General features: G+C 44.6%; 1 protein-coding gene across 24 annotated transcripts in view; it reads right to left on the bottom strand.

The window, feature by feature from the left end:
- Afdn (afadin, adherens junction formation factor) overlaps positions 1 to 17,038 on the bottom strand; it is a 92,733-nt gene that overhangs the window by 39,813 nt on the left and 35,882 nt on the right. For 17 of the 24 annotated variants that reach the window (XM_048805791.1, XM_048805795.1, XM_048805804.1 and 14 more), the window contains 10 exons: positions 16,507 to 16,576; positions 13,252 to 13,370; positions 9,738 to 9,799; positions 9,431 to 9,636; positions 7,490 to 7,510; positions 6,614 to 6,759; positions 6,203 to 6,297; positions 5,531 to 5,796; positions 3,929 to 4,072; positions 2,110 to 2,308 (listed from right to left, as the gene is read on the bottom strand). In XM_048805791.1, coding sequence (XP_048661748.1) covers positions 2,110 to 2,308; positions 3,929 to 4,072; positions 5,531 to 5,796; positions 6,203 to 6,297; positions 6,614 to 6,759; positions 7,490 to 7,510; positions 9,431 to 9,636; positions 9,738 to 9,799; positions 13,252 to 13,370; positions 16,507 to 16,576 — 1,328 coding nt within the window. The remainder of the gene's footprint in view (positions 1 to 2,109; positions 2,309 to 3,928; positions 4,073 to 5,530; positions 5,797 to 6,202; positions 6,298 to 6,613; positions 6,760 to 7,489; positions 7,511 to 9,430; positions 9,637 to 9,737; positions 9,800 to 13,251; positions 13,371 to 16,506; positions 16,577 to 17,038) is intronic. The other 7 variants (XM_048805800.1, XM_048805806.1, XM_048805807.1 and 4 more) reach the window with 1 other exon arrangement.

Below are 17,038 nucleotides of genomic sequence, written 5' to 3'. Positions count from 1 at the left end.
CAGCAGACCTGGCTCACCTCTTCACTATTTTTCACTCTTAAAACATCAGTAAGCTGGTCTCCCTGCAGCAGCTCTGCGGGCATGGGTAGAAGCCATGAAGCAGCTGGGCCTTGCTCCAGATCACCCTCATGTGGACCAGTAACCTGAGCATCAGCTCCGTGCCCAGCTGTGCAGGAGGAACCTCTGGGAGCATGGCCCCCTTCAAGTACAGTGGAAGTGTAGAGCAACTGAAGAAATACAGAAGAGTCACTCTTGGGAAGGCTGCCAAGTGTGAGGGCCATAAACACACGCTGGTTTTAAAAGAGCTGATGAGCCAGGTGCAGTGGCCATGCCTGTAACCACAGCAACTGGGGAGGCGGAAGCAGGAGGATCACAAGTCCAAGGCCAGGCTCAGCAACTGAATGGGAACCTGACTCATAAAACAGAAAGGGGCAGGGTGCAATGGCCATGCCTATCATCCCAGTGGCTGGGAAGGACAAGGCAGGAAGATCAAAGGATAGCCTTGGCAACTGGGTGAGAACCTGTCTCGAAATAAAAAAGGGCTAGGGATGTGATTCAGTGGTTAAGTGCCCCTCTGGGTTCAATCCTCAGTACCAAAGTAATTAGAAAAGTAAATAGAAAGGGCTGGGAATGTAGCTTCATGGTAGAGCACTGGGTGCAATCCCCAGAAGTGCAAAACATAAAAGAGCTGCTGGCAACAGGGCAGACTGAGCAGAAGGGGAGGCCTGGGCAGGAGGATGACAGAGACCACACATGATCAGCACAGGTGACTGTGGAGCATGGAAGAATAAAGCTGGCTGTGGGTTTTGACTTGTTGAGAGATGTGCCCAGGACCCCTCCAGGCAGCCCTGTTGTAGTTGAATGCCTGCTGCCCCTGGTTCCCTACTCTGTGGCGAGGGCCACACTTCCACAGGCTTCCCATGTGCCTAGAGTTCTGGGCCAGGTCAGGTGCACTTCAGGGGCACTTGGCGGGCCTCTTGCTGCATTACAGCCAGCACTGGGCTACAGGTGTACCCTAAACCAGGACTAAGGGCTCTCCTGGCATACGCCTTCACATCCAGGCCACCACACCTGGTCCTCTGCTCTTCTCCATGCACTCGGCATGTTGGAAGGGCCACAATACTCATACCATGTAAATAACACTCATGGGAAGTGGCAGTCTTTCTAACATGAACTTTTTTAAACTACCAAAACTTTGAGATACCTTTGAAGACAGAAAAACAAATTTATGTGGTAAATGAAACATTCACTGAAGTTAAAAATCATATTCACTGAATTTATCCATCATGGGCCCATGGACATGACACTTAACTTCATCTTGCTGTTACTCCTTGTTTAAATAAATCCCTACATTTTGCATCTATTTTTCTACTCATCAGAGCTTTTCTCTACTTTCCCCAAAAGTAGTAGAATAGAATCAAAATTTAGTCTGATTCAGAAGCTCATACTTCACAGCAACAGTGAGCGATGGGAGGGATGTAGAGTTGGAGGAAGATCCTGACTTGCAGCTGCCTTTCCTCTTGCCAGAAGATGGCTATTCTTTCTACCAATAAACAAAAGCAAGACTATGTAGACAGGGTCATGCGACAATCTAGGAAGGCCTGAGGTGGACTCTTGACGGCTATGTCACAAGCCCCTCCATGCCCCACAGAGCAGTGTGTCGTGCACAGCACGCTGGAGGCTGGCCCTCACTGGCCTGGCAGGGCAGCCCTGCAGCAGTGGCAGGGTGCTCGGCACTGAGGCAGCCCTGGCCTCCTGGCAACCGACCCAGTCCTCAGAGACCTCTTAGTCCATTTTACAGGTGAGAACCTGAGGCAAGGGGCAAACTGCCCCAAGAGCACATGTGGCAGGGTTGGGTGGAGCTGCCCCTGGTTGGTGCTACTCTCCCCTGCTCTACTGGGCTGGCAGCAACATCACTTCACCAGGTGGGCAGGACAGATGCTTTCTGCAGGGCCACCACATACCCACAGTCATGCGAACGAACACATCTGACCTCACGTCACCATGAAACACTTCTCAAGTCCAGGCAGAGTCCTCAGGAGACAGTGAAAGAGAAGCTCGCTTCCTCCTGGGCCACAGCTCAGGATCCACTGGGTAAGCAGCACTTACCTCTCTGGCACAGAGGGTCTAAAAACTCCTGTAAACCATTTGGAATGTTTCTGACAACGTCACAAGAATAGCCATCTTCTGGCAAGAGGAAAGGCAGCTGCAAGTCAGGATCCTCCTCCAACTGTACATCCCTCCCATCGCTCCGGGCTAGCTCATCCGCTGTGTTCTCAGCCACAGCCACCACGTTGTCTATGAGATCCTGTCAGAAAAGAGCACTAGGTCACAGAAGATGCTCAACACCTGAAGTGTGTGACCAGCAACACTCAGAAGCCAAGTGATCACAATGGCTCACCACCTCCCAGACACACCTACATGGGCACGGGGCTCTGGAGACAGAGCAGGCTCTCTAGCTCATCCATGCTCACTAGCTGGCTTTGAGAAGTGACAACTCACAGGCCAGCTGCTCACGTTTTAAATAGGGACCAAGATGCCACTAATCCTCAGCTACTTATGGCTGCACATAGGAAGAAGCTGTTCAACACAAGAAAATGCTATTCCTCTTTTCCAAATAGTTATATCTGTGCACAGTTCTTAAATAGCTTTATGTTTCAGTCGTTAATCATCATATTCTTGTTGAATATTTAATGTGAAAATATTTAGGAGTGAGAAGACTGGATGTGGCAGTGCACACCTGTAATCCCAGTGACTGGGGAGGCTGAGGCAGGAGGACCACAAGCTTAAGATTAGCCTTAGCAACTTAGCAAGGCCTTCCCCCAAAATAAACAACAAAAGGACCAGGAATGTGGCTTCATGGTTAAGTGCCCCTGGAGTCAATCCCCAGAACAAAAAAAGAAAACACAGTAAAAAGCTTACATATTAAATACTAACAGCTGTGTCATAAGCCCTCCACGCCCAAAAGAGCAGAGTGTGGTGCTCTTCACTTTTTCACTCTTAAACATTTTCACCACTTAAATATTAAAGCTTATACGTTAAAGTAAAAAAATGAATAAGTTATCGACCCAGTAAATTTCCCACTTTGGAAATACATCAATAGAGGGTGTTTTTGAATTAGAGTCTCACGCGTGACTTCCGTCTTAAACACATTACGGCACGTGATGCACAAAAGAAACGTCAGTCCTAATGCACAGTCCAACCAATGAAGACCCAGCCCAGCACCCTGCTACTCCCACTCCAGACACTAATACCAGTCCCCATCCTGCCTGCCTCCCTACAGGAGCGGGCCTCCAGCACATCCACACCAGAATGGTGATGTCCATCCCTCTCATGCAGATGGGAGGCATCTTGAGTGTCCTCTGCACACGCCCTCTCATGCCACTTACACCGGTGCACTAACGCAGGCTGTTGTGGAACCAGAGTCCACACTTCCTCACTGGAGCTGGCACTCCCTAACATGACAATGACATGCTCTACTGGCAGGTGGCACTGCTGTCTGTGTAGCTTCAAGTGTTGGCTGTTTCCTGCCTCCTCCTGGCACAAAGCAACACTGAAGGGTGGCTCACATAGCCACCCACTCCATCCTCAGGGCTCAGGTGGTTCCCACGGCGCTGTCTGAGCAGCTGCCTCTGAGTAAAGAGCCATCGGGGCAGACTCTGTGGTCTGGGCTCTTGGTCCCCATTCCTTCCAGCAAGCAGCAGGCTTGCCTGGCTCAGCCTCTTCCAGATTAATAGTTTTTTTTCTGCTTAAAATACTTGTGCAGTTTCTGCTCCTAGCATTGAACTGTCTCAGATAACTATAAAATGGATTTTAAGTAAATTAATGTACTAAATAAATTGTGAAGTAGGTGTTCCTTTTTTCTCCTCATTCAAATTTTCCCTTCGCAAACACACTCACACTTGGTCGCAATGTAACACTCACTTACCGTAGGGATAAAAGGCTCATCAGGTGCACAGTGATAATTTTGTAGTAAGGCTTGAAGCTGCAGTGAATTTAACTTAAAGCAGGTGCTGTTTATATTTGGAATGTCATCAGGTGCATACTTGTCCATGGTAAGCAAAGTAGTTGCCTAATTAAAAGAATAAATGAATATCACAAATTTATTTCAAAAATATTCTCTGGGTCTAGGAATGTAGCTTAGCGGTACAGCACAAGGCCCTGTTCAAATCCCCAGAAGCAGAAAAAATAATAATCTTTTATGTAATATTTATAAAGCCAATAACTTGCTTATATAATTTCAAAATTTAGGAAAAAACACACAAACACACTTGTTGATATCAACTAATATATTAAACTAAGAATGTCTTCCTTTTTTGGGAGGTGGGGGGTGCCAGGGACTGAACTAAGGGCCACTCAACCACTGAGCCACAACCCCAGCTCAATTTTTTATTTTATTTAGAGACAGGGTCTCACTAAGTTGCTTAGTGCCTCACCCTTGCTAAGGCTGTTATTGAACTCGCAATCCTCCTGCCTAGCCTTCTGGATCTAGATGCCTTCTGGATTTTACTATCATACATACATAATCAGATTCAATTATTAATGTTCGTAACACATTTCAAAATTCCCTTGGAGCCAGGTGCAGTGGTGCACACCTGTAATCCCAGCAACTCAGAAGGCTGAGGAAGGAGGATTCCAAGTTCAATGCCAGCCTCAGCAACTTAGTGAGGCCCCAAACAACTTAGTGAGACCCTGTCTCAAAAAATAAAAAGGACTGGGGAGTGGTTCGGTGTTTAAGCACCCCTGGGTTTATTTCCTGATTAAAAAAAAAAAAAAATTATAGGTCTTGAGGCTACAGATAACTCATTTCCTTACTTCCTTAAATACAAAACACAGTGCCTATTCTTTGATATAAACAATTTCCTCAGAGCGAGTCAAGGCATGATATGGCTTGTGCATTTTAAAATTGGAATTTATCTTTCACTATGAAGCTTTCTGAAATACACTTCACTGGTCTCAATACTCTACCGGTTAACCACTTGTTACAGGTTGCACTGTGTCCCTCAAAATTCCAATGTTTAGAGGCCTAACCCCTAGCACCTCAGAACGTAGCCTTATTTAGATGTGGTCTTTACAGAGATAACAGGTGAAAATGAGGCTGGGGGGTCATGTGACTGGAATCCTTTTACAACTGCACACTTGGACAGGCATGCACACAAGGAGAAAGCTGTGTGAAGCCGAAGGCAGACCTGGGAGGATGTGTCTCGAAGGCAGGTTGTCTGGAAACCACCCGAGGCTGGGGAAATCTGGAACACATCCTCCCTTGTAGCCTCTGAAGGAGGCAACCCTGCCAACAGATTTCAACTCTGGCCTGAAGAACTGGAAGACGACAAACTTCCATTGAGCTACCCAGTTTGTGGTGCCTTGTCAGAGCAGGCAGGTGCTAGCACCTCACTGTTTCACTATTGGTATATGAGAAAACCCAACAAAAGGAAGGTTCGGAGTTCTACTGGATCCAAGTTCTTGTACATCATAATATCTGACACATTTGTCATAAAATGCATTACCCTGGGACAGGAACCACACACACCTGCACGATCCTGCTCAAGTGACAGTCCGCAGCCAGTTCTAGCCCCTGCTTCTCTGCCCAGGCTTCGATATGTCCCAACTGCTGGCGGATAATTGCTCCCCAGTAGTGGGAGCACAGCCCTGAATCCGGGTCTGTCACCAATCTGTTGAACAGCCACATATTGATGAAGTGGAACAGCTGAGAGAAAAGCTGGATAGTCAGGGCAGCATTGACTCTGCAGCGCCGCAGCAAGGACATGGCTCCCGTGAGTGTGTGCAGCACATCATCTGTCCAAGACACAGAATGAAAATGAGCCAAACGTCCCCCAAGAACCTTCTGAACCACACCAAACCTGGATATGGCAGCTATGGAAGTAACTGTGTTGACTCACTTTAAAATACCAATCTCTTTCAAATAGGAAACAGTGGCATGGTCTTAAACTACATATTATTATTGCCTAATCACTCTTTAGCCAACAGGTTCACTCAGAAAACTTAGAAAGTATGGCTAGTATGACATACCCAAAAGGGACATTCATAAACAAAACAGACGGTGGTTAGGAGTTATTATTTAAAGACTGCCAAATTCAATAAGACACCTCATTTACTCAAAAACACACACTTACATATTTTAAGCATGAAGGTAGAGCTAAATGTGAAGGGAAAAAAGGGAGGGATCACGGGAGAGCCTAACCTATTTTTGGTCTTTGCAGACTGTTCTCTTCAGGATCATCCAGAAAGGCGGGCATGTAGTTATTCAGTTCTGACTGAAGACAGTGGACCAGGTATCTGAAAGCATTAGACAAGCTCAATCATCTCAGCACGATGCTTCGGCACGGCCAGACATGCTACCACAGGGGAAACAACCTGTACTCTTTTAGAAACATTTTCCATTCGCAAAACCAAGAGTGTCACTACTCTCAGGATTCCTGAAGCAGAGCTCACTGAATCCAAGACTCTTAACCACCACCTCTGGCTTATGCTCCTTAGCACCATCTTCACTTAAGGTAAATAAAACACCAATACTCGCTTTGGAAACTGAACAAGAAAAGATAGGATTCAATTCTTCACAGAATGGTATCATCCTCAAAAATGTGCTCCTTACTTAAATGCCATCTGAACCAGGTGTGCTAGAACGTCCTGGGCATCGAGCGTGATCCGACTAAGGTCTCGGTCCTGCTTGATGAAGTTGAGCAGCTCAGATGCGTTGGCCATCCAGAAGGCAAGTGCCCCTGCGATGTTCTTCTGCTTCTGCGGGCAGAACATATTTCCATCAGCTATGTGGCACAAACCACAGTGACAGCAACAGACAGGAATGCTCCGAAAAGCTGCAAAGACAGACCAGTACCTTCCATTTTCACCCAGGAATTGACCACAGATACCAGATACTTGCAGAGGAATTTGGATGTGTACAATGGGAAGCAACAGCCACTGCAATTGCTTCCTAGGACCCATGTATACTGACCAGGGTCTAATTAGCTTCAATTTATGCAATCAGTGGAGAAATGCAGATATCAAGTAATAAAACACCAAATTGTAGATTGTGCATTATCTGGTAATCTGTGCAGTATACACAGATGTATCCACGGTTACCCACAGCCACCCTGATACTTGTAGTCACTGGCACGGACACCATGTGACTCAGTATCCAGTACTGATCTATCGCATCCTCTCCCGACCACATGTGCAGGCCAGGCAACCTCAGATGAGAGTCAAAGAATAGGAACCAAAGACAAATAATAAGGAGAAGAAACAGAACTCTGGTCATCTCATATCCACACTGAAGTGCATTAAGCAGAAATTATGAAATGCTGATAAAAGTTGCACAGTCAAAAGGGTTTTAGTACTGCGTGTTCAGTTGCTGGATGAGGGTTATGAACTTTCAGTCCAGGTGCTGTAGTGTCATACTGGACATGGAAGCAGCATGAGAAACTCAGCTAAGCCAACGCAGCTAGGAGCAGCTCCCAGCAGTGTTTCCTACCTGATCAACCTGGTCTACCTCCTGGCGAAAAACAGACGGGGAAATCAGCAGAACAAGAGAAAGAAACGTGTAAACAATCATGACAGTTTTAAAAAAAAAAAAATCAAAACACTAACATGAAGGTACGACATGAAGGTACAACATTCAGTTATGTTATTCCCAATTACATTTCATTTATGATTCTGAAGCAGCTTTGGAAGTATATGACATAAAGGATTAGTTTCATGTTCTTAAAATTGGCACAGTAACTAAACGAATTTTATCGTTTATCTATAAAGATGATGTCACAATAAAACACACACAAATATACTGATCTCTTTAAAAGATAGGCAAAGGAAGGACTTCTAAACATCTTTCAATGACACTGAGTGTCCATTCCAGAATTAACTAGTAGAAATGAGAGAGACAGCAAAGACTAGTACAAACATCAAAGCAAAAGCTGAGAATTTAAAACTGCTTGAAGAACTTACACTGTACCTATGCTAAGGGAAATAAATGGGATTTTGGAAGCAGAATTTAAATTATTCATTGCCATAGTCCACTAATTTGAAGCTTAAAAGCCCTGTCCTAACAGCAGTGACTGTCCTGACTAGTGGACACTGGCAAGGACACATCTACTAAGGGCAGTCTGTGGCTGGCTTCACTCCGAGGTGTGCTTTTCAAGTTCAAACATGAAGGGAGACAGCCAGTGCCTCAACTGAAAAGGAAACTCATGCTTGCCTATAAATGATGATACTAGAGTCACAAAAAGGTATCCAAATAAAATGTCCTTTCTTTTTATCTGTTTCTTAGCTTAAGAGAATCATAACCCCACCAAATTTACATCATGCATGCGAAGGAAACATTTTCTTAAAATTTTTGGCTTTTAAAAACAATTCTGAGGGAATTAAAAGGTAATCTTGGTTTCCCCCAAATGGTCTTGCTAGGAGGAAAACAACCAAACCATCTACCCATATCATTTAACATCATATTACTAGTGTTTTATTCCTGAGTAAGAAACTTGAAACCTGTGAATCTACTGCTAAGGTCCTTAAAGATTGAATCTTCAAATAAATATCTGCTATCCCAATTTAATCAACCATAGATAGAGAATAGTTAGAGGAACCAAGCCATTCCACCAACAGAATGCATCCTCCTGTCCTGAGACTTTCAAGATAGGTTCATGAAAGAATTTCATTCTCAGTGAGAAATCTGTTCTGATGCCCAGCACTCTTCTATGCATGTGGTCAGAAACAGACCACTCCCATAAAAGCACAGTGGACACACCCAGGGAGCAGTGCCGGCCTGCCCATGGCACACTAAGGCGGTGGCTACCAGGAGCAGCAGGCAGGAGCCGGTGATAGAGTGTTTAGGACAGGGGGGTTACACAACACTGTGAATGCACTAAATGCTACTGACCTGTTCAGATCAAAAAAGGCAGCTGTTTTTTAACATGTAAATTACACTTCAATAATCATTTAAGGAAAATGCTACAAAAATGCACAATAGCGGGGCTGGGGATGTGGCTCAAGCGGTAGCACGCTCGCCTGGCATGCGTGCGGCCCGGGTTCGATCCTCAGCACCACATACAAACAAAGATGTTGTGCCCGCCGATAACTAAAAAATAAATATTAAAGAATTAAAAAAAAAAAAAAAAATGCACAATAGTCGCAACACTTGCTCACAACCACTGTGGCAATTGCGAGGTCTTTCCCATGATCAGTGTGTCATCACACACAGTTTCATCTTCATTTATTCTAAAGTACATAGGGAAGAAAGAGATAAAGGTCTACATTTCCTCTGAACATCTTAAGGTACACGTTTTCTACGTTCTTACTATAACTTATTTAGAAAGAGCAGCCTTGGGACAGTCAAACATGCAGCAGGCCGGAAGTGCTAAAGGACCTGCCTTCCCTGGCCGAGTGCCAACTCCACAATTGGCAGGCCTCCTGCCGCACTCACCTGAATGACCCCTTCCATCATGCTCACCATCTTGTTGACCACGGCGATGACCTTGTGCGTGCGCTCCGTGGGACTGACATCGGGCCTGTGCTGGCTGGACAGTACGTGCCGACATGCCATGTACAGCACATAAGTGGGGGACAACTTAAAATGTACTGTAGAGCTATTCGTGTAATTGATAATGGCAGATAAAAAGGAGTCTTCAGCTGTAAAAAGATTATAAGATAGAAAACAAGAACGTAAAAGTCATATGGGAAAAAAACAAACAAGAAATAATGCACTAACAGCAGAATCTGAAAATACTCACCACTTTCCCTGAATTCGATGCTGGCAGGCAGCATCAGTTCTGGCCCAGCAGCATCCTGAGTTCTAAGAAGGGAAGTTAAAATGTGGTCACACATCTACCAACACCACTGGCCGCCTGTGTGGATCTCAACAACTACTTTAAGTCTCACATGACTTTCAAATGGGAAATAAAAAACAGTTAGCCCTTGCCTCATAGGTGATCCATTCAGACACTGAGGCAAACAGATGGGGAACGATCTTTTCAGCACCCCTCCCACAGAATACCAGCTCTTCTGAGTACAGACTACCATGCCCAAGCAGCTCTAATATACGATCCTGTATTGCCAATAAGCACTCCTGTCTGGGACAGGGATCAGGTGTCCTGCACATGCTACACTATGGCTCAGGTGACAGTGAAAAGACACAAGAGACACCCAGAGAAGCTGAGCCAGGGCGAGCTGGAACTCAAGTCCAGCACTTCCTAGAAGTGGGACATCATTTGTCCTTCTCTATTAATGGGCACCAAGGCTGGGTGTGGCAGCGCATGCCTGTATTCCCAGTGGCTCAGGAGGCTAAGGCAGGAGGATCACGAGTTCAAAGCCAGCTTCAGCAAAAGCGAGGTGCTGAGCAACTCAGCGAGACCCTGTCTCTAAATAAAACACAAAATAGGGCTGGGGATGTGGCTTGGTGGTCAAGTGCCCCTGAATTCAATCCTTGGTACCCTCCCCTGCCCCCCACAAAAAAACTACATTGATGGGTTCCAGAGAAGAAGACTTTTAGGGTTTTCCTAGCCACTCAGTACCACAGCCTCAAACAGGCATCTACTTACTCCTGTCTTCTTAAGGTACTTTAGCATCAGTTGGCCTGACACTACATAAATATGGAACTAATTAAAAAAAATAAAGAAAATACTAGAGTTTGGAGCATTTCTAAGAACCAGCATTGTGCTAATGTTTACCTATTTCCAGGTTTTCAGGATCAAGTTATTTCAAAAGGTAAGGACATTTCTATTGCTGTAAGAGTTCTTCCAACAGTGGGTCACCACCCAATGGTGATGCATCAGATGACCTTGGGTTGTGATAACACTCAAAACACATTTGAAAGCCACTGCTAAACACAGACTTTCTAAAACATGTATGGGAAACAATCACAACTCCAATTTAAATCTCCTGCTTTCCCCATTGGATAATGCTTAACTTAAATATTCTTTCTCTTAGATATGTAATTAGGACCGTGAAGTTAGTATTCTTTAGTTTGCTACTAGCTATACTTTATATGTAATATTTACCAAAAGCTAGACACACACACACAGATGAGTGATTAGCTTCCGTAACATTTCAAAATCTTTATCATTTAGTGAATTTTAACAGACAGTAAGAACTTTCAAATATCCCGTCTTTGAGAAATCAAGAAAATTGACAGCAGAAGCCAAAGAACATGTGTCCTACCCTTTGTGCATACAAAAGAAAAATTGAGTTGTGTGGATTAGTGATTTATATTGCAAGGAAAATATCCATTGAGTTAAATACTGACTTCAATCAACCTGAAGTTAGCTCAAACTCAAATAAACCATGTATCTGTGAGATGGAAAGCCAGCGCAGCTGTTGGTCATCTGAAACTGAGCTACTTAGCAGACCCTGGGTGACTGCCTGCCAGCAGCAACACTTCAGTGGGGACTGACAGCTGGTGGCGAGCTGCTGAAGCAAGCATTTAGAATCACAGGTGTGTTCACTGAATGAATAAACAGAGAGCCAGTAAAAAAAGAAGCCTGGGCTGGGTTCTCAATCTCCTCCCTCCACCCTCCCCCTCCCCCAGCACCAGGTAAGGAAGGAGAACAGGAATATCATGTGTGTTAGCATACGTTATTACACTCCTAAGGGTAAATCCCCTTCTCATCAAATTGTGCTCTTTAAAGTTTATTTTCTAGCTTATGATTTGATCATTTGGATTTAACTCAATAATTTAGAAAAATAAAGATGCTCTTATAAGCAGAATATAATTTAAATTCTCAATGATTTTACTATACCTCTCTCTTACACTGCTGAATTTACAGACACCTAAACTGCAGATAGACAGTTACTTAATGGATTTTGTCTTTAATATCCCACAAAACGAACCTGGATAAACCTTACCAATTATTTATTTCATAATTTTAACAAATCTGGTAAAAGTAAGGTTAAACTGTGATTAGAAAAACAAATTGTGACAAAAGGATTTTTTAAACTAAAACGTTGTGTATAGGTAAAGGAATGAGAAACATGTGTCATAGTTTTCAACTTACGGATGTTTGAGTGAGGACATGAATCCACTTGGGGAGGGAAAGACTGCTCAGGATGTGTAACATTAATAAATACGGGTGCTGTGTCCATATGGTATCAAAATACCCATATGATGGTTAATTGTATGTCAGAAATTTATTTTTTATAAGAACACATTTTAACTAAATATTTTGCATGCTAACATTAGTTTGCAAAGACTCAAGGTTTTGTTTGAACTGTAAACATGTTGCTTTGTGGATATTAAGACAAGATGAAAGCAGATGAGCCTTTCTTTCCATTCCCACCCTATTCTCGCTGTCTTCACACCACATAGCTTTGGAACAAGTAACACTTATTTAATTGGTGCAGTCATGAAATCCGAGACACTTTAATAAACACATTTAAAATATTATATGTAATCACTCAGACGGAGGACACTGAAGTCTTGCAACGCACAGTGACCTCTGCTGGAAGATGGGAAACTGAACAACTGCTTCCCCACCAACTGCCTCCGCTACTACAGGGCTGACAGGGAACAGTCAGCTGGCTTCCTCCAGGCTGGCAGAGCACCCGCAGCTCCCTGCTCTACAAGACAGGATCCCATCGACATTTCAGAACAGGTACTGGACAACACAAGCTCTGGTATTACTGTTTAACACGTAAACTGTTCTGGAAGTCACAAGGACACAGAATTTCAACTTATTAAGGTGAGACATTAAAAATCCTAAGAAAAAGAAACAGAAAGCAGAAGTTCTCTACCCTAAAGACCAGTTAAAAACAAAGCCATGGGGAAAAATCATTTATCCTCCACCTGTCTGCCACATCAGAAACAGGGGCCACACATGGCCCTCTGACATGCTTCAAGATTCTCTTCAAAGTCAGTTTGGCTTTGTATCTTTCTAAACATTAAAGATTTCTTCTAGAAATAGGTGAAATGACTGGTTTCCTCTAAATAAAAGAATTATCAATATTAAGGTCCTGTAAAAACTTCTTCCTCTACACATTGTCACAGAGCAGGCCATCTGGAAGAGCTACCTTATTACTCAAGGTGCAGCTTGCATCAACTCAGTAATGCTACAGCGTATGAGGGACAAATTACTAACCAGGTAAATTTTTTTTTTAAATTCAATAACACAGAAAGGAAATACCTTAAAAATATAATTGAAAGCATTCTTAAAATGTCATTCTAAAATGCAGTTATACGTAGTTTGGTATCTCTTGCCTCCAAGCCCTCTAGGAATGCTTTCCCTCCTAGAGGGTACATACAATAGTCCCTACCTGCTCTCCTGCCTGCGGTAGTCCTGCTGCTGATCCACGCGGATCATAGGCTTCACCATCCCTCGTTCAGCCGTGCTGGAGGTGGAGGACACCCTGTCGCTGTCCAGTCTGGTGGTGCTCTGTGCCAGGGGAAGCACAGTGTGTCAGTATGCATGCAAACCAGGCTCTGCATCTTGCACTCAGCACTCTAGGCGGACATCAGATTCAGGACTGCCTTGCGGGAAAGGATCGGCAAAGCCCGGTCAGCTCCTAGCAGCCAGTCCACAGCAGCATGCCCAAAGCACTTGGCACTGAGAACAACATGACATACACAGCCACTTCTGTTTTCAAGAGCTGGGAGTGAGCTAGCAAACAGAAGAGAACTGCGAGCTGTGTATACAGCAAGAGCTGTGGGTCTTTTGTTTATTTATCAGTCTTACGATCAGATGTAGAAGGTCTGCTTACTTTACAGCTCAAAACCTAGTGAATTTAGCACAGAAGCTGATTTCTAATCATTACAAAGCAAAAATACGTGGTGGTCCAATATAGACATAGTTAAGTACTTGTAAACAGTAGACATTCCTAACCATTTGCAAGGCACACAAAAAAGAAGAGAAAACCATCAAAACACATTCAAAAAAATTAATATGATAAATTATTTAGAGCAAAAATTCATCCAAGAAATCATCTACTATAGAAACTGAATGTAGGTAAGAAGTAAATGAAGACTGTCCTTATCTTACTACCCACAGATTAAAATTGAGTATGTATTTTTTCAGTTTTTCATATTTTCCATAAATGGGATTATATAACCCATTTTTGCAATACTCTTCATATACTGTAAATACCTTACCTCACTATTTTATATTACAGAATTATAATGGCTCTACAATATTTTGTTATCTATTCATCATAGTTCACAAAGTCATTAATGCTTTATGACATTGCTAGGGCTAATCACATAAAGAGTGCTGTGACAGCTATGCCATGGATACACATTTCTGTGCACAATAATCACTTCAGGAGACACACTCGGAGACTCCAATTCCCTGGGCAGTCACTGACAATACTGTTTGGATGACAAAAATCTGTTACAAATGCTAGTAACAAGGCGATGGGTAAATAAATCCCAGCATATTTACATCCACATGAGTCTGTTTTACTTAACTTTTAAAAACACAAGAACATGCTCACAGAATGACAGCTGAAGGAAGCAGGACACAAAGGTATGGAAAAAAAACCTGCCCATTTGTGCTGAACTGTGTCGATGAACTCGTGTACACAGCTCAGAAGCGGGCCAGCAGCACACACTGGATGAACAGTCTTCATTCTCTCTTCTCTCCACCTATCAAGGCTGCCTTGTCAACTACAGCTGCGTATGAGTAAGGGCTCTGCTTGGCTCCAAGAGCACTTACTCATTTCTGCATGAGGTAAATGCTGTGAAGTGCCGGGCACTTTTCCAGGTACAGGAAGCACAAAAATGGCCTGTGGAGCAAGAACCCGGCGTCCAGAGCTCTCAACCCCTTCTGATGGGAGAGACAACCTCATGCAGGAGCAGGCCAGTGGGACCGAGTAGCAGCAGAGCAGAAGCAGATTAGGAGGGAAGATGAAGCCAGGCAGGGCTGTGATGGGGGCTTAAAGCAGTGCACCAGCACCATTGCATGCACACTTTTAAAACAGGAGGACGGGAGACAGGTGGAAGCCAGCACCCGTGATGCCAGAGCTGTTCCAGAGTCTTCTGAGGCAGATGTACACAACGTGCCTGTCCTCATCAGAGGCTGAATGAAGGAAAAGAATCAAGGGCAACTTCCATCAGGTTTGTGTTGGGCAATGTCATATGGATGATGACATTACTTACTAAGGTGGAGAAGGATCAGGAGGAGAAGTAAGTTTGAAAAGATCTAGTCTTGCATTAGCTATGTTAAGTGTGAAGTATGTTCAGACACCCACATGGAGATGCCAAGCAAGCCTCTGGAGACCAAAGTCTGAAAAGGTCAGACCCTAGGCACACATTAGGGGACAATGAATGTCAGATGGTGTAACCTTAGGCAACAGGGCAATTCAACAAGAGACTGTGCGTAAATAGAAGAGTAGGGGCCTAGGCTGAGGGTTGGGCCTGACCCTCCCAACTTCAGAAGATAAGCCTTCAAGGAAAAAGGACCAACCAGCAATCAGCCTGAGTAGGGACTACCAGGCAGCGAGGAAGGGTCAGAAAAGAATAGCCTGGAAGCCATCAGTCAGAGCAGGGAAGGGTAGGGAGCAGACACCCTGGAAGCCAGCAGTCAGCCCAAGCAGCGATCACCAGGCAGCAGGGAATGCTCGGGAGAGGACACCCTGGAAATCAAAAGCAAGCACTTCCAGGAGTGGGCACAACTGCACACTGCCAGGAAGCATGATGCAGAAAGCCGGGCTGCACCTGGCAGTACAGGAGCCAGCAGGAGCACGTTAGAGTGTGGAGTCAGCAGTGGAGACAGCCATTATACACGACTGTTCTCAAGAAACTGCAGTGTGAATTGAAACAGGAAAACGGGGTGGACAGCTGGGGGGGGGACACAGCAAAGGTCCCTAAAACCAGGAGATCCTGTGACATGCTCTGATGTGGGAGAGTACTCCCAGGCCCTTGCTGCTTCATGGCCACCAATGAGCAACACCCTCTGTGGTGCTCCTCCCCTAGAACCAGGATGAGCCTGTGGTCTGCTTCAACCAGTACAACGCAGAGGCATGACACTGTGCCACCCTGGGCCTATCCCTTAGAAAGGTCTGGAAGTACCAAGTTCTGTGAGCCACCCTGCCACTACAAGACCAGTAAACCAACTGCCCCAGTAGTTCCAACAAGACCGTACAATTGCAAGCAAAGAAAACGCCTACTGTGGCAGCCACTGAGCTTTGGTGTAGCTTGTGATCAAACGAGGAAAGGGACACACTGCACAAGAACTAAGGATAACTGTGGAAGGGCCACGTCTGAGAGGTCAAGCAATAGGAGTAACAAGAGCAGGGCACCACCTGCAGGCCCGTGGGCACCTGACAGGACACACAGGAGGAGTCTTGGGAAGTGTGCAACACGTGGGAAAGAAAGCACAACATCCCTGCGTGGGAAAAAATAGCAGTCCTCTGACTTCTTCCATGCATCACTCTGAACTCACAGCAGAGCAGGAAGACCCATGGGTAGGACCGCCGTGGTCTGTCTTTACAGGGGAGTGCTGTGGATGCATGGCCAGTGTGTGGCCAGTGTCTGCCCATGGCGTCCTCTCAGGTCACAGGCATGCCAACACCTACCCTGCTTGTCGGCAATGCTGTCCCACTGTGGACATCTCCTCCCAAGTCAAAGGTTGTTTCCTGAACAGTCCTGGCCAAATGAAAAGAAACGTGGAATTAATTTTCAAATGACAGGGCAAAGTTTCTCAATGATTCAGCAAGCAAGAACAGTTAGTTAAATATCCCACGGTTCTAAACATCATCAAGAAAATTCTTTATTTTGAGCACGTGGATATAAAAATTTTTTAAAAATTACAGTAAATTTATGAACTTTCTTCCTGGCATATACTGAACACTCAGGATTGTATTAAAATCTATACTTTAACAACAAGGAATTAATTGACATAAACAAAGAGGATATTTCATCATATTTGGGCTGCAAATGATGTATAAATGAAGTAAGTGCACAGACTGAGGTGCCCAGGACCCTCTGAGGATGCAGCTACAGGAAAGGTGAGCCGCGGCAAAGATTGAGAGCCGCCCTCCTGCTGAGAGACGGCTGGTAGGAGTTGTGAAGCACATGGATATCACCACTTAAGCTATAAGACAGACC

The sequence above is a fragment of the Marmota marmota genome, unplaced genomic scaffold (assembly GCF_001458135.2).
Source record: "Marmota marmota marmota unplaced genomic scaffold, marMar, whole genome shotgun sequence".
NCBI lineage: Eukaryota > Metazoa > Chordata > Mammalia > Rodentia > Sciuridae > Marmota > Marmota marmota.
The sequence above is the reverse complement of the archived record's forward strand: the minus strand, read 5'-3'. Positions and strand labels throughout refer to the sequence as shown.